This window comes from Papilio machaon, chromosome 17 (genome assembly GCF_912999745.1).
Source record: "Papilio machaon chromosome 17, ilPapMach1.1, whole genome shotgun sequence".
Lineage (NCBI taxonomy): Eukaryota > Metazoa > Arthropoda > Insecta > Lepidoptera > Papilionidae > Papilio > Papilio machaon.
In genome coordinates, this window is record NC_060002.1 from 6,187,011 (window position 1) to 6,208,672 (window position 21,662).

Genomic DNA, 21,662 nt, shown 5'->3' on the forward strand with positions numbered 1-21,662 from the left:
AGGAATCACTGGTCGTCTTTTTTTATCCGCCGGTGTTGGGTCTTTGTTTATTGAATGTATGGTTAATTAGTTAGCAAATTCAACAAGTTTTTCGATTAGGAGAAAAAAAAAAACAAATTAACCGTTTCGTTTCTTTAACGCTAAAACCGACAACGACTCATCCCTAAACGCGGTCAAAGATCAGTGTTGTGTCAAAACTTAAAATTCAAAAACAATTTTGATCATTTCTAAATTGGAGTTTATACTTATTTGTCGCACAGATAACTTTTTAAGCGTATAAAATCACAATAAAATAATTATGTCTCATATCAATAAATAACACCACATTGTAGTTCTGTAGTTTGTGTTTGGCAATAATTTGTCATTTATCAATTTCAATATCATTGACATTTCGTGCGGAGTGTCGGTCGGTATTTCATCAACGTTGCAATTTGCTTGAAATACTGAATGCTATTAAATTTGGCTACGTTTAATAAAAAGTGTAATACTTAATTTTAATAAGTAATTGTAAATAATAATAAACAAAGTTATCAGTCATTTATATATTAGGTTAGTTTTATTTGCTATTTTTTATTATTTCATTTGCATGGACATGCTGCAATATTTACTTCTTTTTGATAAATCAATAGTGATCATACAAAAATGTTTTTCAGTTTCAAAAATGGTAGATAATCAAATGAATAACATATCGTTAAAAGATGAAGAAGACGATGTTGTAGACCCATGGAATGTCTCAACCAAATCGGAAACCGGACTTGATTATGACAAACTAATAAGTAAGTAAACCAAAATTGATGTGAATATGTAATAAAAATTATGTTGTTAGAGTTCTATCATAATATAATTTTTATTTTAATTACAGAAAGGTTTGGAAGTCAAAAAATAGATGATGAACTCATAGAAAAGTTTGAAAAAGTAACTGGGAAGAAAGGTATGGTTCATGGCAAAACTGTGTTTGAATAATTTTCTTAGCAAACATGTTTTTATTGAAAGATTCGTAAAACAAGGTTTTAAGGAACTTTTGCGCACTATAAACATCAGTCTTGTACATCAAAACTTTTAAGAATTGGAGTTAAAAAAAATAGCAAGGGGAGTTTTTTGCTAATTTAATTGCTATCACACAGTGGAGATTGTTTTAGCGTTCATAAGTTAAGAAATTAACCACTACAAAATTATAAACATTATACATGTAACTATTTATTCCACAGCACATCAGTTTCTCAGACGAGGAATATTCTTCTCTCACAGAGACTTGAACACTATATTGTCTCTACATGAGTCTGGAAGGAAGTTTTATTTATATACTGGCAGAGGCCCATCATCTGAAAGCATGCACATTGGTCACATGATACCATTTATGTTTACAAAGTAAGTAATTTTGAAGACCACTCTTTTTTTGTTAAGTATTGTACTGCTCCTAACATGTTTTTTTTAAATTTTGACCTCAAACTTTGAGTTTACGAATTTACAATATAAATAGTATGTTAATTAGGATATACTCTGGGTAGAAAATCTTGTTATTAACTACAAAAAACTTCTAGACTGAACAAAGGGACAATTGAGCAATTTAAACTTAATTTGTACCAATACAATTTTGATTGTCAAAATTAACTCTTAATAATGTTATCTAATATATAAAATTCTCGTGTCACAGTTTTCGTTCCCGTACTCCTCCGAAACGGCTTGACCGATTCTCATGAAATTTTGTGAGCATATTCAGTAGGTCTGAGAATCGGCCAACATCTATTTTTAATTTTTTTTTTTTTTAACTACGCGCGGACGGTGTCGCGGGCGACAGCTAGTAGATAATATAAAAAATTTCCACATTCCAGATGGCTGCAGGATGTTTTCAATGTACCTCTGATTATTCAGTTGACCGATGATGAGAAGGCGATGTGGAGAGACATCAAAGTTGAGGATGCACGCAAGATGGCACACAGCAACGCGAAGGATATTATTGCTGTCGGCTTTGACCCATCAAACACATTTATATTTAATGATTTGGATTTTATTGGGTATGTTATAAAAAGTGTAAACATTAGAATTGATATGTACAGTCAGGGCCCTTTTCAGTGTTCCACTTGAAGAAATATTGCTTTGTTCCTTGCAACGGGAGAAGCTACACCTCTTCTTACGAATTAACCAATTAAATAAGAGTAAATTGACAAAAAAGATGGAATAATAATAAAAAGAATTTAGTTGAGGACCAACCATTTTTTGGAGTCGTTTTTATAAACTGAGTCCTTTTGGTTATTGTTTCCGTGTCGTTGTCTCAACGCTTACAAAAATTTCAAAAGAGTGTTGCCAGTGTTTGAGGTGCAATATTGTCAGATTCACTGATAGTACAAGTTTGTGTTAATCTGTTTAGGTTTCCACTGCTGAAACACTTGTACAAAAGAATATTAATATCTTTTATTGTCTTTTGAAGAGATGTTTTTGCACAGGTCTTTCAGTAGTGAAAACTCTAGGGTAGTAAATTTATATGAAATTTTTTAATTTTTTTTAATCCGATGTATTTTATGCATATTTCTATTCCAGGCAGTGCCCAGCTTTCTACCAGAACATGGTTAGGATACAGAAGTGTGTGACCTTCAATCAAGTCAAGGGTATATTTGGTTTTGGAGAGTCGGACGTTATCGGCAAGATAACATTCCCCTCAATAGAAGCAGCTCCGGCATTCTCAACCACTTTCCCTTTTATATTCGGCGATAAAGTTGTAAGCGAAAAATTTTATGTTAGAAATTTAAATAATTTACGCAATTATTGATTTTGACAATTATATTTTACGCCCACACGAAACATCAATATCGCTTCATATTCACGTAGTGAGCCTGTCTGAACAACAGTTCAGACAGGCAAACATGCTGGAACGAAATTTCTTTAGTTCTGTTTGCTTGCTTTCAAATCGCCATATCAGTCAGTGGGCGAGTCACTGCGCAGAATATAAATTTATGTGTTGTGCGTAGAGGGATGCTTGTGGAGGGCACCGATGACCTTGTGTCGCTAATATACTTGAAAAGAGTTATTCATAAAATTCCTATACTCAATACCGTAGGTGCCGTGTTTGGTGCCGTGCGCGATCGACCAGGACCCGTACTTCCGTATGAGTCGCGATGTGGCGGCGCGCCTCAAGCTGCCGAAGCCGGCGCTCATACACAGCACCTTCCTGCCCGCACTGCAGGGCGCACAGCACAAGATGTCCGCCAGCGACCCCAACGCTTCTATATTCCTTAATGATACTGCTAAACAAATCAAGAACAAGGTAATTATCATTTATTCAGGTTTTTTTGGTTTTTTATTTCTGATAAATGAAAATATGTGCGGAAAATATCTTTAGGAAAGTGCGAATTCTAACAAAATACCTATATTTAATAAATATTTATTCTATAGTTTCAATTTATTAGAGCTATTTTTTTTATTAAACTTGGTAAGGTTGGTTGTGGAGTTCTTTACAATGTATTAAAATAGGTATAATTTCAGATAAACAAATACGCGTTCTCTGGCGGACAGGCCACGGTAGAGGAGCACAGGGAGAAAGGCGGTAACACAGACGTTGACATATCCTTCAAGTATCTCACCTTCTTCCTTGAAGACGACGATTATTTGGCATCGGTATGTTAAATATAACATAAGATTAACTAAACATGTTGCCTTACCTTAATAATATATATATGAATTATTTTTCAAAACGCTATGTTTCGAAATATAATATGCATTAATCCGCGCTCAAATTACATTTTAGCTCTCAAATAAAAAAAAAAATAGAGGTTACGTAACTTAGTTAATAATTACGCAACCCCCTTTTTTGTACATTCTTATTTCGAACGCTTAACTAACACAAACAAAGCGCTTGTTTTTTTTAATAACGTCATCATATTTTTGTGTGTTTTCTTCACAGATTAAAAAATCTTACGAATCCGGAGAAATGTTGACTGGAGAATTGAAGAAAATCGCGATAGATACAATAACACCTATCATACAGGAGTACCAGGCGCGCAGAGCTAAGGTCACCGATGACGTCATGCAAGAGTTCTTCAAAATCAGACAAATTAAAGTATAACCTCAAAATGTATGCTATATTTTATTGTTGTAAATATAAGCGTATTTGAAAATGCAATTTTTATGGTATATGCGATTCCTATTTAATGCTATGTTTAACATATGATTTATTTATTTTTATTTATCTGTGACAATTTTTTTATTAATTATTTTGATAGAAGGAGTACCCGGAGAGCATAAGCGTAAATGTATAGACATCGAAAGAAAAAAAACAGTAAATTTTAATAGTTCCGGTTATTTAAATTTTTCGTTTTTTATTGACATTGTTATGCTGTAGAATTTTTGCTATTGTTTAGCAAAAGGCGCGTAAAGTTTAAAAATATCTTAAGTGCGTATGTATTTAAAATCCTTCCAAAACTTGCAAAATATAAACAGCTTGTCACATTACTCTGTTTTATTTTCGAATATCCTATCCCGGTCTTGATGCTGGGGACTATCTTATTTATATGAAAAAAAAAACACTGAAAATGAGCAAATACCTATAAAGTCATCAGAAAATCGCATTTAGATGGCCTTAAATTATATACCCGCGAAAAATATTACCCGGTCAATTTTTACTTAGCCAGCTGCATCCTGCTAAATGTGGCCTAGTTCCTGTAAGCGAGTGCATGACAAATGGCTCGATATTGTCAACAGATGGCGCGAGTACATGTGCGAATCGTGCCACCACATCACACCATGCATGATCTATGAGCGCCTAGTTATTGCAATCTAGAGCGACAGGACGGTTATATTTCAATCTAATAATAAAGTAACGGTCCTAACCGAGGCCCCTAAGTGAGTCGTCAAGTTTAGATTAACTCTTTAACGACTTTAGAGACAAGATATTTCGCTCTGCCATTTCAAAAATATGTTTCTTACTATAAAAGGCAACGGCTCTATAAGCTCTACACACACTACAAATTTTTAAAATAAATAATCTTACTAATATTATAAATGCGAATGTTTAGATAGATGGATGTTTTTTTGAAGGTATCTTTAGAACGGTTGCATGGATTTCAATGAAATTTGAAATAGAGGTAGAGCATAGTTTGGAAGAACACATAGGCATTAAGCTTTGTTTTAATTCCTCGCGGGCAACAGCTACAATAATAAATATATAAAATACATAGGGTTGAATGTAAGGTACAGGGGTACCTTGACACATATAGACCATGACATATAAATTGCGGTCACATCCGAGTGACTCAATGTTTTGATATCCCTCCGCTATCAGCTACTGATTGTATGAACAAGGACCATTTTAAATTGTTTTCATCATACATACAAACATACATGATTGTAGAATTTGTTTAGTGAAAAGAACTTATTAAAAATGTTACTTCAAAAGTTACTTTGGGTATGTCTTTGCGGTATTAAGACTGTTTTTTTTTAAATCTTCGAAAATACCTAAGTTAGGAGATCTACAAACAGTAGTTATTTCAGTTTTAATTACACAAATTAATCGTCGGTTTCCGAGACCAAAATCCCTGTATAACATATCGTCATCCTTCTCAGTATCTTTGACAAAACAGAGATAAGAATACGTTTTACACTGATATTTTGGTCTCAGAAACCAATGATAACTGCAATAGCTTTAGGGATTTTAGGCGTAATACTGTGGGATGTAAAAATTACGAACTTTGTAACTACAGCTTGCAAGATCCAGATGTCTAATTGGAAATTCCAATAGACGAGGTAAATTTAGGACGGTATATCCGTTTGTTCGAGAATACACTGCAGTACTATAAATAAGCAAGAAAGTTGATACAGGTTTATTAGTGGAAAAACAACGCGAGTTTTTACTGTTTGTATACTACATTGAGCTTGATTCGACTTTGGTTTTTCATATAAAAAAATTATTGTAATTTAATTTAGATAATACTAGGTGTGGCCCGCGATTCCGTCCGTGTTCTACATCTGTGCGCAATTTCATCAAGATCCATTGAACCGTTCTGGAGATACCTTGTAACTTGTAACAAACATACATCCATCCTGTTTCATATAGTTTTGTTAAATATGAATCGTAAATAATAACTGTAATTGCGCCTAGTGATTTTTTCTTCTATTTGCTACCAGGATATCATAGATATCGTGGGTTTTGTCGTATGGGACGAAATGTTTTAAAAAATATTTTTAAATCGAATCGTTGCCATTGGACTAGGATTGTATAAACCTAACGGTATTAAAGGGTCCAGGGAACAGCGACAGTAACACAAAATTAAGTCCCTATGTTAAGTACAACGTATAAAGTAATATTGAGAATATTAAGTTTATTTTGTAACAATAACAGAATAATTTCGTTTATAATAAAAGTACCTACTACGACTTATGAAAAAATACATATTGTATGACACAGCTACTGAGACAAAAAGAAGAACCTTATACAAAATGAAATTTAAACGGTAACACTTGTGTACACAACTTTGATCCAATATGCATGACAATAGAACTGAAATGTGGATGACACAGTCCTAACCAGCTACGGGCAGTGTAGACACGAAAGAGGACGTAAATATTACTGTGAAAAATAAAAATAACTAATCTTCTTTAAAAGTGATTCAACAGTTCAGTGGTTTAGAAGTGAAAATGTACAATCAAACATACGAAGAAACACCAATACCTTTAGTAGCAAATTATACAATAGTTAAAGGCGTTGATGAAGAAAAACGGGAAGAGGATCGAGTAATTCTAGAAATAGGACGCCCAGATGACAGGCCACGTGAAGAACTTACTTTCTCACATAAAAAATACGACAAGACGATATCACATCATCGATCTTATGTTTTAGATGAATATACGGAACCGAGAAGGATCACTTATTTCAGACCTCATGAGTTGGAATCGTTACCACAAGAAGGTATGTTAATTTAAAGTAAGAAGTAAGGAAAAATATAATTGATTCGTTGTCGATATGTTTAGTGTCTTTAATTCTAAATATCATGTAAAAAACAGCAACAAAAACTACAATTTTTTTTATGCCTAAATCAAAAATTCCGTTATTTTAGTGATTTACGTACATAAATTATTCATGTACCATATTTATTCTTTATATAGGTTTCCAATACAATGAGTACGAGGGTTACAGAGATGCGATAGTAGCGCAGGATGCGGCCAACTCTGAGTCGTCGCTGGACTTCTCGCACGAGTCACAGGACAACAGCAAATACGACGACCACCAGACTGACGTCACCAATTGGAAAGAGAGAGCATTACAAATGGAAAAAGGTATTTCCATCATACAATGTAATCATATTTTAATACTGCAGTATCTGCGTTTAAATAATACCTTATCCATGAGGTTTTTTTTAAATAATTAATTACCAGATAATTAGTAATGTTCTTTTAACAATATTTCAGAATATAAAAAGACGGCTTGCGACAGAGAACGAACTCGTATGCGCGATATGAACCGCGCTTTCGACTTGCTGCGCTCCAAGCTACCAGTCACCAAGCCGTCTAAAAAGAAATATTCAAAAATCGAATGCCTTAGGTAAGATACATCATCTACCCCACTGCAAGATATTCTCAATTTTTCATTCAAATTTTTTGGAACGAAGTTCCTTATCGGGCGTTGTGAAAGGGGGCTAGACGGAAAAAATTATTAGGAAAAGTTGTCACGACACTTTTTGCTATAGACGAATGAGTGCTACTTCACCATGGCAATGACGTGAAAATATATAACGAAAATTCATAGAAATAAAATGTACTTCTTGTGAAGACTAAAGTTTTTTATTCATAGAATAAACATTGGTTCCTTCACTAATTATTTGAAAGGAACATCGTTCCATCCGGGTGTCCCTTGACACCTCTCAAGTTTTTTTAACTTAAATGTTCCATGTTTTCAAATTTTTTAAAACAAATTTTTACGAAATATTTTATATTTAAATTCAGTCGATATATTGCATGATGCTTATTTAAATTGCATAACGAGTTGTGGAAAAGCAAGAATTCCTCTTGGGAATTTGTTTCTTTTACAGGATAGCTATATGTTACATCAGACATTTAGAATACATGTTATCAGGAGGAGCACCGGAAGATAACCCAGCATTTTTCGAGCTGCAAGCCGCGGAGAGGCAAAAGCAGCAAAGGTACTAAAATAATTCACATGGCAAAGTGATTCATCACAAAAAAAGAGAAAAAAAGAAGTAAAAAACATATAGATCAGAAGAACTTTATAGGACTAGATTTAGATAAAATTTTTACATTATTGTTTGGGTTTGTTATTTAAAGGTTGGCACTTTTAATATAATTACATATTATAATTATACCCAATTTGTTGTAGGATTAATTGCTAGAAAATTTATCAAGACTGCTTTTAAAAGCTGTTTATATCCCTTCATATTCCTTACTCAACTACCAGGTGCGCATAGACTAATAGCAATCATCAATCAAAAAATAAAATAAAAGACAAAACTTTATTATCAAAACAGTGTTGCAATGTACAAAATAACCATTATTAAAAATTTTAAACAATGTTGCAAGAAGTAAAAAAACATATCACATCAGATTTAACCTCTTTCTTTCCGTAATTTTCTCTCCTTTGCCTCTTCAGCTTCCTTCCTCTCCAGCGCCTTCAGGTAGTCGAGGTATGCACATTTTACATGTACCGGAATTTTTACGATGCCTATAACAAAGCAAAAAGATCAAAATTAGTACATTTCTTACTAAAAATACTACAAAAAACATCGGATTTCAAATATGAACTTGGACTTTTTCAGTTTGACAATATGTAACTAAAGTAATATTTGAAATGATAACCAAGTTATTATTTATTATCATTATAAAAAAACTGTTTTTTATTGAAAATAGGTATTCCATTATGCATACCTGAAAAACACGTGGTCACAAAGCTCTTGTAAAATGAGTACAAAGGTGCTAACAAGCTTTCATTATTTTCTTTTTTCTGTAAAAATAAGTATTACTCTAATTTATTATTGAAACGTTGAAAAAATATTACGAACACATTTCTTGATTTACAAGTACAATAAATAAAACAGGAAATTTCGAAGTGGGAATTCGTACGGGTTGTAGTTATCCGTAGCATGTACTAGGAATTCATACCAGATCTAATAATCGAATTGGCACCGAAAGTTGATTTTGATACTCGGCAGAATTCAGTGGCGTGTTGCCTATCGTAGGAAGCGGACAGATCTTACGAAATGAGAGAGCAGGTTTTGCGATGTCGCATGCTTGCAGTGAGAGACCACTACAACTAGGATAGCATAATTGTGCAAGAAGTAACATCTAGGTTGTTTAAGACAAGACTTCTCTTGTAAATGTTGTTACTAGATTCAGTTGTAATCAATTTATGATTAATTTTGTAATTAATTTAGGAAATTTAGGATAAAATTATCATAATAAAAAGGCATGTTAAAAGAGAAAAAATCAAAGTCATTTATGGTGAAAATAAATTCGAATTACATCTAATTCTGTTCTCGTATCCTTATTTGAAAGTGTGTTTAACACAAAATTTAATAACTTAATTTAATTATTTTTCATAAATATGGTTCAGATGTTTAAGACAATAAACTTATAGTCCTTAGGATTTTACAAAATTTACACAATATTGTGTCATGTATTATTTGAAAGTGAATTGATACGAACGTGCTGTGTTAGTTAGTTCGTAGAGCTTGTGAATAAATTCGCTGATGACGTAAACATTGTTACCAGGGTCGGATGAAATGGAGGTATGATATCGGGCGGTAACAAGTTCGAGCACACTTACAACAACACGACCACACTTGTCGAATAAGGGCGGTTTTCTCGTATTTATGCTGCGCATGTATTCTTGCCAGCGTCGTATACATTCCGTGGAGTCATTCTGGTCGCCCCACACTCCCTGCGAGTAAGTGAAATACGCAGTGCCTACCAGGATACCAGCCTGGGGAGAGAGTAAATTAATGAGTTTATCGCCCCTCCCTATTCCCTAGACAGGGTACCAAAGAATTATAAGTTACGAGGAGTTTAAACGCTATTAAGTCAACAAAACTGATTTACGTTGTCACTTACTTTGACTAAATACATAAGCTTGCCGTGAGCATAAGGTGCAGTCACTTTAGGCAGTTTCTTGGCACTTTTTAACTGTAATTCCTTGGTGCATATGTTTATGCACGTGGGGTGAATGGGAAGCTCTAAAAAAGTTTAAATTATTAAAATGTGTAAAACGTGTAGTAAACATTATAATAATAAAAGGATTTGATCTTATCATACCCAACTTTAACGTGACATTTCAATTGTGGACAATTATTAATAATACATATGTCAACCTTATCATTCTCTTTGACAAAACAGAGACCACAATGTGTATTTTTATAAAGGTTGAAAAATCCACGATAACGTTAAAAATTTATTGTTAGCTCAAGATTAAAAACCACGACGGCAACAGTAGAGCGATTTTTTTCATGGCCTAATGCGACTAATTTTTTGTTAATGTAATAAGATTTTTTATTATAAAAAAATATTGGGCAAGCAGCATTACATTACTTGTAATAAGTACCAGGATAACATTGCCTTCAAGAAGTACTGTTGTAATATTCTAATATCGGCTTAACGTAAGTGACAAGGACAGACTTATTGGTGTAGCATAAGTATAAGTATAGTTGCAGAGATGCCGGGCGGTAAGGAAACTATGACGTACGCTTGCTTATTTGAAAAACAGTTTCACGTTAGATTGAACCAAATCATGAAAATCCATTTCCAACCTTACATACCGGTAAGAGAAGATGGGTAAGCCGATTTATTGTCCGATCAAAATAGACACCTATTGTACCAGGATATCAGACATGGGCCGTGATATCCTTGAAACACATTCCAGTAGACACCAACAAAATAGTGTGGATGCTACCGTGAATTTTGGCATAAAGAGGGTAACGATGGTTCTGTACGGAGGATAGCGAAACTCGTGTCTGATGTACGTTAAGTTTAAGTTTCTGAACTTTATATTCAGAGTTATTTTGTTATGAATATTTTTCCTCGACGAAAGATTTAAACCTAAAATATTTATTGGTTGATTAATTATTAATATTTCAGAGCGTGAGTGGGTTTTTGTTCTTAGGCAAGCATATATTTTTCCTAGAACTTTGGGATAGCAGCTAGCTAAGAGAAACCCAATAAAATAAGGGAGATTTTTTTATTTGTTTAGCAAGTTGACGTGTGGGGTACGTTGTTATTTTTATACCAAGGCACCATAATAGACGAGGAGATACCTGTAACGCGACCGCATTCTATCTTCCTCGGAGGAGTACATTTGTCGTATATTTGCATGTCGGGCTTTGGTTGGTTTATGTGCTTCGCCAAATTGATAGTGCGACATGGCTCGCATCTTTCTTTATTGTCGCACATTTTATTTATTTTACATTTGTATCTTTTAAAAACATAAATTTAGATAAAGTCACGAAACTAGTAAATTAATTATGACAGATATTGACGGTTAATTGGCATAAAAACTCAGATGACAGTTTCTTGCCAGAATAACGTTGCTGAAATAAATACTCTTATGAAAGTGATTATTCAGCTTTTAGTCAGAAATAAAAACGACACTAATTTTGATCAGTATGGATTTTCAAATCATTGAATGAATTCTTATATTTTATTATATTAAATCGAAGTAGTGTTGATTTTAAGTTTAATAAATGAATGTTCAACTTTTACCATTCCAGATTTTTTTTAAATACAAAGGATGTTTTAAAACGTTGGGAATTTAAATACGTTCTCACCTTCGTGTCCAATTAAAGCTGAACGAGTGTAGCTAACTGACATTTTAATGGGGATAATTATTTAAGAATTAACATTTAAACAAAAAGTAAGATGTTGGATGGCTTCCTAAAATATAGGAATAAATTACTGAAAATGTTTATCTATAGTACTACTATTCTATATAAACAATAATATAACAATAACAATCCATATAAGATTTAAGACTTAAATAATAAGTTAAATAGTACCGAAAATAAAACAAAAAACAATTTTTTCCAATAAGAAATTCCAACTAAAATATATTTTTATGAAGAAGAGACGTAGAACCTTAAGCTTGAGTGAGGATCGTAAACGCAAAGACGTCTTCGAGGTGGCGCAAAATGCTGAAAATACGGGACAAACCTCTCGATACTTGTAGAGCTCAAGTCACTAAAAGCCTATCCACCGTATGACTCAGTTGTTTTAGTATTCGGTCACGTCACAAATCGATCCTCCGAAAACCTAGAAAAACACACCTATAGTAGTAAAACAGTAGTAAAAGTATTAGTAGTAAAATTGAGGAGAAGAGACCCAGATGGCGCTGCTGTATGCTCTAACCCTAGACTGATCAAATGGTAATAATAATACACCTAGTTATTCGCATTTAATAAATGCGAATGTTTAGGTATTGTTAGGTATTAGGTAATGTTTGTTTGAACGTATCTCCGAAACGACTTAACGAATCTTGATGGAATTTGGTATAGACGTAGAACATAGTCCTGAAGAATGCATCGGCTAATTATTACGTTTTTTTAATTACTCGCGTACGGAGTCACAGGCAATATAGTACAATGCCATCCACATCACTGAGAAACGCACATAGAGTAGCAACACTCTACGATAGATGGTCAAGAAGAGTCGTGACTCTCACGACCTATTCAGACTGCACTAGCGGGTGCGGTGGCGGGCGCGGGCGCTCGGTTCTTGGCGTCTGCGTATTCACAGTGGCGATCGAGCTAGGAGTGTCATTGCACATGTGATAGGTCATTCTCAAACTTTGCTACATGATGAAGACATGGATGAAGATTTGTTTTTATTAATGGAAAATTCATACTTGAAATGGAAATTTCAATATATGAAGTTTGGCACACACTATTTAAATAAAGGAAGAGAAAATTTTGGAGAATTTTATGTATTATACGCTGATTTATTACTATTAAATGTTGCAGATGTTTGCTTTGCCAAATAGCAGTGCGATGTTGTACTGCAGATATAAATTCTTCAGTATTGATATCCATGACGACTGGCGACGCTTCGGCGGGTGAATCAAAATGGTTTAGAACCACACGCGTAGTCGCCTAACAGACGCTATATCACTGTGAACGATACGGGCGGACTGAGCCATTAGAAACTCCCGCGCCACGCGCGCCCGCGCCCGCCTCATGAAGACGCGCAGCTCGCGGGAGCACTGTGAACGCAAATGGCGTCTGCATACATTTTGATTTACACGCGCCCGCGCTAGCACCCGCGCCCGCCGGCACTCTGAAAGAGTACTCAGGAATAAGATAATAAATTTCTCAAATATTAATTCATGCTAAAATCAAATTTAAACCTCCACCTTTTTTGTATTTCTTACCGTTTTAAAATATAATCCATGTATTTATAAATTAAAGCGTAAATTAATACTTTTTATTTGATTTAAAATAAATTTTATTGATTGTTCATTGATAGATTATAAAGGCGTGACCTATTCGATTACTCATGTATACGAAACAGAAAAAAAATTAAAAACAAAAAATCATTATCTTTGGAAATTAGACAAATACAATAGTTTATACTCTTTCATCTTAGTATTCTTTGCTAAGGTCATGGTAGTGTAGTTGCAAAATGGTATTTTTTACAAATAATGCAGACTGGGAATAGAATCTTTAATTACGTATGAAAATTGTTGATCATAAACGTAATAATTTTGGTAAAAATTATATAATATTTTGTCCTAATTATTCACATAAAATTGTCTTATAAATATGAAAGCACCTATTTATAACCTGTGAAATATAATTGTTAATGATAAAAAAACTTGTTATAATCTAACAATATATTAGTGTAAGTGCGGGGCCGGCGGATGTGGTGATACGCTGTTTCCTGCAAGTTGCGCAAAGCATAGAATGCTTCCGTGACCATCATTGTTGATAAGGTGCGTATTGTTGCGAAATATTGCCAAAATTGGCTCCTCTGTACTATACAAATTACAACTGTTTTTAAATATCTCTATCATAGGCCACACATCCAGCGCCACGCGGTTAATAGTTGAACGAATGGATCTGTTATCCAAGTACCAGGACCACATAACACATAGGAGACTTATCAAAACTTTTATAACATTGCTACACGAATAAACCAATTTTTATTTTACTTCAATAAATTGGGGAAACTTGACGGATGTTCGTACCGCAATGATTATTAATGTATAAAAACGTCGTAATTCCCAAAATCCCGAAGTTTTTTCCCATTTTATAAGTTAATTTGCAATTTTTTCATAATTTCCTATTTAGTAGTATTGTTTATCAAAGTGATTGCAATGGTAGTACGCAAGTCAAAATCCCTATACCGACCTTGTATTAGTGATAGTTAAAAGGTAGTTAACTCTTTGTAACCTAAAATTATTTTCCGTCTACACCAGACTCAAACTTTTGTAGTACTCGTAAATGTAAAGACTGTGATCAACCTAAAGATTTTTTTTTGAATTTTTAATATAGTAAATGCTGTTCATAGGTTTCTGCCCTTAAACTTGTTCTGTTACTTTTTGTTTTATAAATGTATGTTTCATTAAAATTAAGTTTGTTTTTATTTGCATTTATATTGCTGACAGCTGTTGCGTTCTTGTTAAATGTCAGAGCGAGATTCGAAACGATCGCATTTAATTTTTAATCAGTCGTACAAAGACATAGTTATTACTATTTCCTATACTAGATCAACTATTACTACCAGCTTGTTTTATAATTTGACCTTGAGTGGTTCCATCCTAGACAGAACCCAGTGATGATTCCTGTGCTGTTATTTCAAAGGGAAGGGACCTAGTGATACTCTTGAGTTTAAGATAAATGGAAAGTAGAACACCTCCAGCTATATGGCTGTGAAGATTAAATATATATATATATATATATATATATATATAAAAACCACGAAAGTTTGAAGTTATATAAAAGTATAATATATATATATATATATATATATATACTTTTATATAACTTCAAACTTTCGTGGTTTTTACAAATATAATGTTCGTAAGAAACGGGATTCTTACCACGATTAGGTTGTTTGAGCTCCCGATATTTCGGCACAGTTGCATGCGCCATGTTCACGGGTTGACTGATGTTGTGCGGTAGTGTAAAAAATGTTAAAGGTAGCCGTATCGGTCTACCTTCTTTCTGATTCGGCGACCACTACCACTGTCCGCGTTCTCACTGTACATTAAGTCCGCACTCGATGTTATTTTTGTTTGTCGACAAACTACACACACTGTGTCCACATTTGTGCGCGTACTCGAAGTATAGTAAGAAGTAAGGTAAGAATCCCGTTTCTTACGAACATTATATTATACTTTTACCTGGATCTTAGTTAAAATAGCATTGTCTTACTTAATATATCAGAAATAGCTTTTGTCCATGACAGCGTCCGTGCGGAATAAATAAAAAAAACTTGAGAGGTGTCAAGGGACACCCGGATGGAACGAAGTTCCTTTCAATTAATTAGTGAAGGAATTGTAATAATTTTTTTTTTAAGTCGCGACTCCACACTGTTCAATGCGAAATAAAAATGAAAATATCTGGATTGCTTTCTATAAGAGAGACAGAGAAACATGCGACGCCGCACAGCTTACAATAGCTTACTATAGCACAAAGTGTCGTGACAACTTTTCGTAAGAATTTTGTCCGTCTAACCCCTTTCACAACGCGCGATAAGGAACTTCGTTCCAAAAACTTAATAAGTAGCCTATGTGTTCTTTCAAACTATGTTCTATATCAAGGCTTACTGAGATTCGTTCTAAACATTCATATTTATAATGTTAGTAAGAAAAACAATTTCGCTTTATTAAGAACTTTAATAGAAATAAATATATAAAAAAAATATCATTGATTAGTGACCTTTACGTGAACAATTCTGATTTGAATTCGATTCTTTTATTTTATATCCAAACGTTTTTATTTACGTACGTCATATATAATACATGAGAAGGTATTTGAAATTACAATAATTTTAAATATTTTGTCATTTACGAATTCAAGAATATATATTAAACTGAAAAAAAAAACCAGATTCTATTCTCAGTTGTTACGTAACTTTTGGCAAAGTTAATTAACTTAGTATCGATAACTTACATTTTCCATTTGTTTTAATTCTTAACTTACTTAATAAACAATATGTGATCTTGATCATGATATTAAACTTTGATTCATTGCTTTTTGAGATTTTTTTTAAAAGCATCATAAGCTTATATAGTACCATAGCGATTTACTAGTATTTTCATTATTAAATTCCTAATAAATAGTAGAGCTGCAGTTGAACTCTCCAAACTTTGAAATTTCGTTACAAACTTAAATATATTTTCTATCAATAAAATTACTGTATTTTTTAATAACGATATTCCTATTGCATACATTAAAATCGTATGTTTAATTTGATTTTTAAATGTAAAGTAATTCATATAATAATTTACATTTAAAGATAATTTCGTGAAAAAGCTCCTAAAGCAATACAACTTAAGTCCATTGATAGTTTTCATGAATGAGTTACTGGTGGGGATGAGCCGACGCGCTCGCCATACGGCGCCACTCGACGGAGACGCAAACGCTCCGTGCGCGGCCAGCCGACATAGCGCTTCATTGCGCACGCGCATCCCATCTCCTACGGGAACCGAACTTGTGAATCTTTGTGTTCAGTGCTACGGACTTTTTCTGGTATGCAGCAATAGTGATGGCACCGTTTAGCTTAAGGTTTGTTTTTTTTTAATTTTTGTTTTCATAGTTGCGTATTTTTTTATTAGTTGAGAAATAGTTATTTTTTACTTACATGTGCAACACAATGTTTAATTTAATTAATTTAATTTTTTTATTTAGCGTTGAAATTGTTCCAAAAACGAAAAAATTATATTAGCGTTTTTACACTTTGTCTGTTCAAAATAGTACAAAACTAGTCAAATTTTAATAAGGATCAAATTATTCCAGTACCATATTTTATTTACGTAAAGAACGCCAAACGTAAATTGATTGCCGCGAGATAAATAAATATATACACGTACATAAATATTTGACGATTTAAGGCAAAGAAATTTTTGTAAATCTTTGAAAACTAATAGTGTAACGAAAAAAAATATCTTTTCGTATAATACATAAAATTTGAGCGTCTGTCTGTTTAAGGACATTACATATTTACGTTGCTTAAAGCGAAAAACCAAATTTTCTAATTTTTGTCTGTCCGACCGAAAGTCCGCATTTATTCCTGTAATATTCGAAACGACTAGACCAATATTGATGGGACTTTTAGGTACTAGAAGGTAACTGATGCATGAAGGAAGAAGTTGGGTTACATTTTTTTTAATTCCAAGCTGACGAAATCATGAGAATGCTAGTAGCATAAATAAAATAGATTATTTTAAAATGTATAAATCAGTTACTTTGTCAACCTATAAATTTTCAAGGAGCTTTTACAGCTCATAGTAATATCTTACACTATCGTAGAGTAAAAATAAACAATATCTGTTATAACTCAATGAGAAATAACCTGTTGAGAAAAAACAAAACAAAGTCTGTAACTTTATCCAAAAAGTTTAATCTAATAATAATCATTTAATTTGTAGTGTTTTTAGTTTATGGTAACTTATGTTAGAAAATTGACAAATTAATCTGCCTTGTTCGTCAAAGTAAGGGAAGAAACGAAGTAATATTAGTTTCCTAGTAGGAGGTTTGACTTAACGATACAGTGTTGGGATTCACAAAGTTCTACCTATAGCTTTCTATCATACTAATATTATAAATGCGAATGTTTAGATGGATGGATGGATGGATGGTTGTTTTTAGGTATCTCCAGATCAACTGCATGGATCTCGATAAAATTTGGCATAGATGTAGAACATAGTCTGGAAGAACACATAGGCTACTAATTTTTTTTTAATTGCGCGCGGACGGAGTCGCGGGCTACAGCTAGTGATTTATAATCTTAACCGTGATTTTTCTCTACCGTTTGTACAGATCTCGTCTTGGCAGTGGAACATTAAGACCTAACCAACGTTACTTTATAGTTGAGGTCCTCAAACTTTTTTGGCTACGTAACCCTTTATGAAGAGGAGTATTTGACAGAATCGTAGACTCTAAGTTTGATTTTTCTAGGCCCTAGAATAATCGAACACCGATTTATTTGATATTCTTTTCTCGTGACGATCGTTCAAGTCCTAACTTTTTTTCAGATACGTATTATGAAACTGATGACGTATTTTTCCTCTGGAAACTTATTGTACCGCTTTAGTATTTCATTAATTATGTTTAGAACTTATTTTCGCGGAACCCTAGAAAGGTGACGCTGCTTCGGGATCATTTCCTTGCTTCACTTGCTTTTGTTCTGCCACTCAAGCGTCTGTAAGTTGCCACACAAGCTTTTATATATTGGTTTTATTTAATAGTAACAAGATGTACATTTGACGTACATTCCATAAATAAAACGCTAGTAGCGAATGTCCGGTGGACAATTTATCTCTCTGCTCTTATCTCTTTGTAACACAACTGGAGTTACAATATTTAATTCAATTTATAAAAACTAAAATCTTATTCAATGCCTAATATTTATTCAGATAAAAACTAAATACACATAAGGCATATAAAATACGTTCGCGTGGTTCAAACCTTTTTCGAATGGTCTATCTAAAATTGCTAGTTTATACGGTTTGCGAAATTTTATTTAGCACTAAGAAAATCTATATATATAAAAGAAAGTCGTGTTAAACTATTTATAACTCAAGAACAGCTGAATCGATTTGATTGAAAATTGGTGAGCAAGTAGTTTAGAAACAGGAAACGGACATAGGATAATTTTTACCCCGTTTTCTATTTTTTATTCCGCGCGGACGGAGTCGCGGGTAAAAGCTAGTCTATATATATAAAAGAAAGTCGTGTTAGTTACACTATTTATAACTGAAGATCGGCTGAATCGATGTGACTGAAAATTGGTGGGCAGGTAGCTTAGAACCAGGAAACGGACATAGGATAATTTTTACCCCGTTTTTTATTTTTTATTCCGCGCGGACGGAGTCGCGGGTAAAAGCTAGTATATAATAAAGGAGCAAACAAATTAGTTAGTTACTTATGTTCACCACAAATAAAATAAGAAATATGTTTCGAATAATCGTGATTTCTTAATTGAAATTAATTATATGAGATAAAACCTTCGATTTGGTTAATAAAGTTATAGTTTTATTGAAGTTATTTTTGTATTTTTTAGTATCATTCGTATAATTAGTGTGAATATTTAATGATATTAGAAGGATTCTCTTCAAGATTGTTGTGAATTGTGGGCCTAATACGAATATTTGTGGAAATTGCCATCGTATTGACGAAATTTGTACTATAATTTGTACAGCGGCGCCCCAAATTTTTGCGTATCGGGCGTAAAATACATCAAAAATATCATACTAGTTTTGACATAACTGACCATCTCACTCACTCACACTCACTGTTGTCGAATGCTGACGTTCATAGCTTAGTCAAATTTTTTTATTTAAGCACCAAATGGATACGGTATTTTATCAATATACAAGCTAAATCTAGACTTTAAAAATCTTAGTTTTATCACAGTGGTTTATTCCAAGGCAATATTTCTATATTTATTTCATTCCAAGGTCGCAAACTTGTCTTTATTAAAACAAATGTCAAATTCTGCGTTGTTTAGTTATTTGCATTATTGGCGCCAAATGCAAGTTGCATTTTAGCCTGCAATCAAATTGAGGCAAGAAATAAAAATATTAAACAACCTGTTTTTAGTTCTCACGATATTTCAAGCCGATTAAGAAACGGGAATCGGCAAATCATCTTCATTTTATAAAAAAAAAATTAAAAAATAACTAACAAAACTTAATCTAATCTAGAATCGATCAATCGAGAATCGAATCGAACATTTCTTAGCAATTAACCACTTCAAAAGAACGGGTATAGATAAAGTATATTAATTTACGGGTACTTTCTTCATATTCATGGTCCAGCTATACACATAAAGCATATCAAATTCTAATTTATTGCTGCATAGTTTTACCCATCGTAAAATCATCCTTTCAATTTATCATAGCAAAAATTTTGTTGTCATCACTTTTTGCGGATGTTTTGTACCAGGCGCTATTCAACGAGTGGACTATCACATAAACTATCTTATCAGAATTTTGATCAAGGAAGACTAAAAGCTATTAATCTTGTTAGTTAATCCAACGGAATTGGTAAATTGTGTAACATCTAGCTCGAACCACAATCTAGCACCTTGTTACTCACAAACAATAATGGCCGCTGACTATAGCTCCCAGTAATTTAACCATCACACAGGTCTTAGCCAGCGAATGCGCGGCCCCACCTGCACTTAAATCATTAACGGGCTACTATTTTCTAAAATTACCTGTCGACGTACGATTTACAGCGCCTTAAACATACTTGAAAAACTTAATTACGCTAAGGTATGACCGTGTTTTATAATTGATCTTAAATAAATTGATTTTGCTATAATCTACTAGTTTGTAATTGGTATTATAACTTTTCTAGAAAATTATATATCATATAATTCATATTTCTTTAAAATATGAACAACATATAATGGTATAAATCATAATTTTTCGAGTATCACACATAGGTCGAACCACTTTGGATCTAAGGCTATATATCTCCCAATTTGGGTGGTCTTAGCTGGAGGGAATTTAAGCTCTACAAAGCCACATATCAAAGCTTATTAAGGGATCAACGCAATCGCTGGTGAATTTATGCTTCAGTGATTTTTCAAAGATGATTTATCATTTATTATAAAGATACCGGAACAGGCACAGAATAAGGGCAAAAAGGCTTCAATAATGTTTAAAGTAAACAGAGGCGCATCTCTAACTTTTCATTTTTATATTGTAAGAAATATTTAATTGAATAGGCAATTTATTCGAAACTGTTCTTTGCTATAAAATATCTATGAAAATATTTAATTGTGTTTTCGATACATATACAAAACTATTTACAGTACAATTTAAATTACAGCCCAGTTTTAGAAACAAATGCACGCGATCGAAAACTCGCAAATTGGCGGTCATGTCATGTTAACGTCTAAAGGAGTAGGGGGATGCGGTGTGGCGGGGTGGCGGGGTGGCGGGGTGCACTCCCGCACACGAACTGGATCCCGAGAGGACAGGAAAAAAATAAGGATAAAACAGGCGAGATTAAAACTAAATCTATTGTTCCTTTAACCCGAGCCTCGCCGCTACCGAGCCGGGAATTTCTCTCGCTCATGCATAAATTCATCTCCGGTTTTGTCACAACAGATTCGTATAATTGAACGTTTAGAAGATTTAGATACGAGCTCAATTACTATCGTAGCAAAATAGCATTAATCTCAATAGAAATAGAGTACTGTTTACTGTATACTGTTAATTTAGTTTTTTACAAACAGTAGCGTCAAATGGACAGTTTTCTTCGAATATAGTCTTTCGTTTTTAAGTTTTATTGTTATGTTCCGTTTTGTGATTATTTTGGTGCTGTTTTGTCGGTACTTGAAATTGTAATGAAAGATTTATTGAAAGATATAAATGTAGTTAAAAAAATAAGGCCGTTTATTTCACCCACACTATATCTGGGTTCATTCTAGGAATAGGATTAAACTGACAAGCAACTAAAGTTAGTATATCATGAATATATTTAAGACCTTATTACTACTTT

The 21,662-nt window shown here is 33.2% G+C and overlaps 3 protein-coding genes across 3 annotated transcripts; 2 read left to right on the forward strand and 1 right to left on the reverse strand.

Moving 5' to 3' along the window:
• The first annotated feature begins 397 nt into the window (after window positions 1–397).
• Window positions 398–4,382, forward strand: LOC106707656 (tryptophan--tRNA ligase, cytoplasmic). Its single transcript, XM_045681854.1, has 9 exons — window positions 398–549; window positions 654–776; window positions 863–931; window positions 1,209–1,368; window positions 1,833–2,015; window positions 2,539–2,716; window positions 3,056–3,262; window positions 3,481–3,612; window positions 3,899–4,382. The coding sequence occupies exons 2-9, from the start codon at window positions 662–664 to the stop codon at window positions 4,058–4,060; spliced, it is 1,206 nt and encodes a 401-aa protein (XP_045537810.1). The 5' UTR covers window positions 398–549; window positions 654–661; the 3' UTR covers window positions 4,061–4,382.
• Window positions 4,383–6,527: 2,145 nt separating this feature from the next.
• On the forward strand, window positions 6,528–8,169 carry LOC106716158. The gene is made up of 4 exons (XM_045681945.1): window positions 6,528–6,898; window positions 7,096–7,266; window positions 7,399–7,531; window positions 8,019–8,169. The coding sequence occupies exons 1-4, from the start codon at window positions 6,628–6,630 to the stop codon at window positions 8,134–8,136; spliced, it is 693 nt and encodes a 230-aa protein (XP_045537901.1). The 5' UTR covers window positions 6,528–6,627; the 3' UTR covers window positions 8,137–8,169.
• A 290-nt stretch (window positions 8,170–8,459) lies between these two features.
• LOC106716160 lies at window positions 8,460–11,427 on the reverse strand. The gene is made up of 5 exons (XM_014509612.2): window positions 11,247–11,427; window positions 10,051–10,172; window positions 9,767–9,922; window positions 8,869–8,944; window positions 8,460–8,665 (listed from the first exon to the last, which is right to left on the reverse strand). Exons 1-5 carry the CDS (start codon window positions 11,380–11,382, stop codon window positions 8,550–8,552), a joined length of 606 nt encoding a protein of 201 aa, XP_014365098.1. The 5' UTR covers window positions 11,383–11,427; the 3' UTR covers window positions 8,460–8,549.
• Window positions 11,428–21,662: the final 10,235 nt, after the last annotated feature.

What these genes read in the sequence shown, in the direction of transcription:
- LOC106707656 (XM_045681854.1), top strand. Translation starts at nt 662, where the DNA reads ATGGTAGATAATCAAATGAATAACATATCGTTAAAAGATGAAGAAGAC. An exon ending in AAAAGTAACTGGGAAGAAAG is followed by an intron (nt 932 to 1,208) that starts GTATGGTTCATG and finishes TTTATTCCACAG; the next exon opens with CACATCAGTTTCTCAGACGA. An exon ending in CTAAACAAATCAAGAACAAG is followed by an intron (nt 3,263 to 3,480) that starts GTAATTATCATT and finishes GTATAATTTCAG; the next exon opens with ATAAACAAATACGCGTTCTC.
- LOC106716158 (XM_045681945.1), top strand. Translation starts at nt 6,628, where the DNA reads ATGTACAATCAAACATACGAAGAAACACCAATACCTTTAGTAGCAAAT. An exon ending in GGAATCGTTACCACAAGAAG is followed by an intron (nt 6,899 to 7,095) that starts GTATGTTAATTT and finishes TTCTTTATATAG; the next exon opens with GTTTCCAATACAATGAGTAC. An exon ending in AGCATTACAAATGGAAAAAG is followed by an intron (nt 7,267 to 7,398) that starts GTATTTCCATCA and finishes ACAATATTTCAG; the next exon opens with AATATAAAAAGACGGCTTGC.
- LOC106716160 (XM_014509612.2), bottom strand. Translation starts at nt 11,382, where the DNA reads ATGTGCGACAATAAAGAAAGATGCGAGCCATGTCGCACTATCAATTTG. An exon ending in ACAAGTGTGGTCGTGTTGTT is followed by an intron (nt 8,945 to 9,766) that starts GTAAGTGTGCTC and finishes TTATTTTTACAG; the next exon opens with AAAAAAGAAAATAATGAAAG. An exon ending in TGTGACCACGTGTTTTTCAG is followed by an intron (nt 8,666 to 8,868) that starts GTATGCATAATG and finishes GCTTTGTTATAG; the next exon opens with GCATCGTAAAAATTCCGGTA.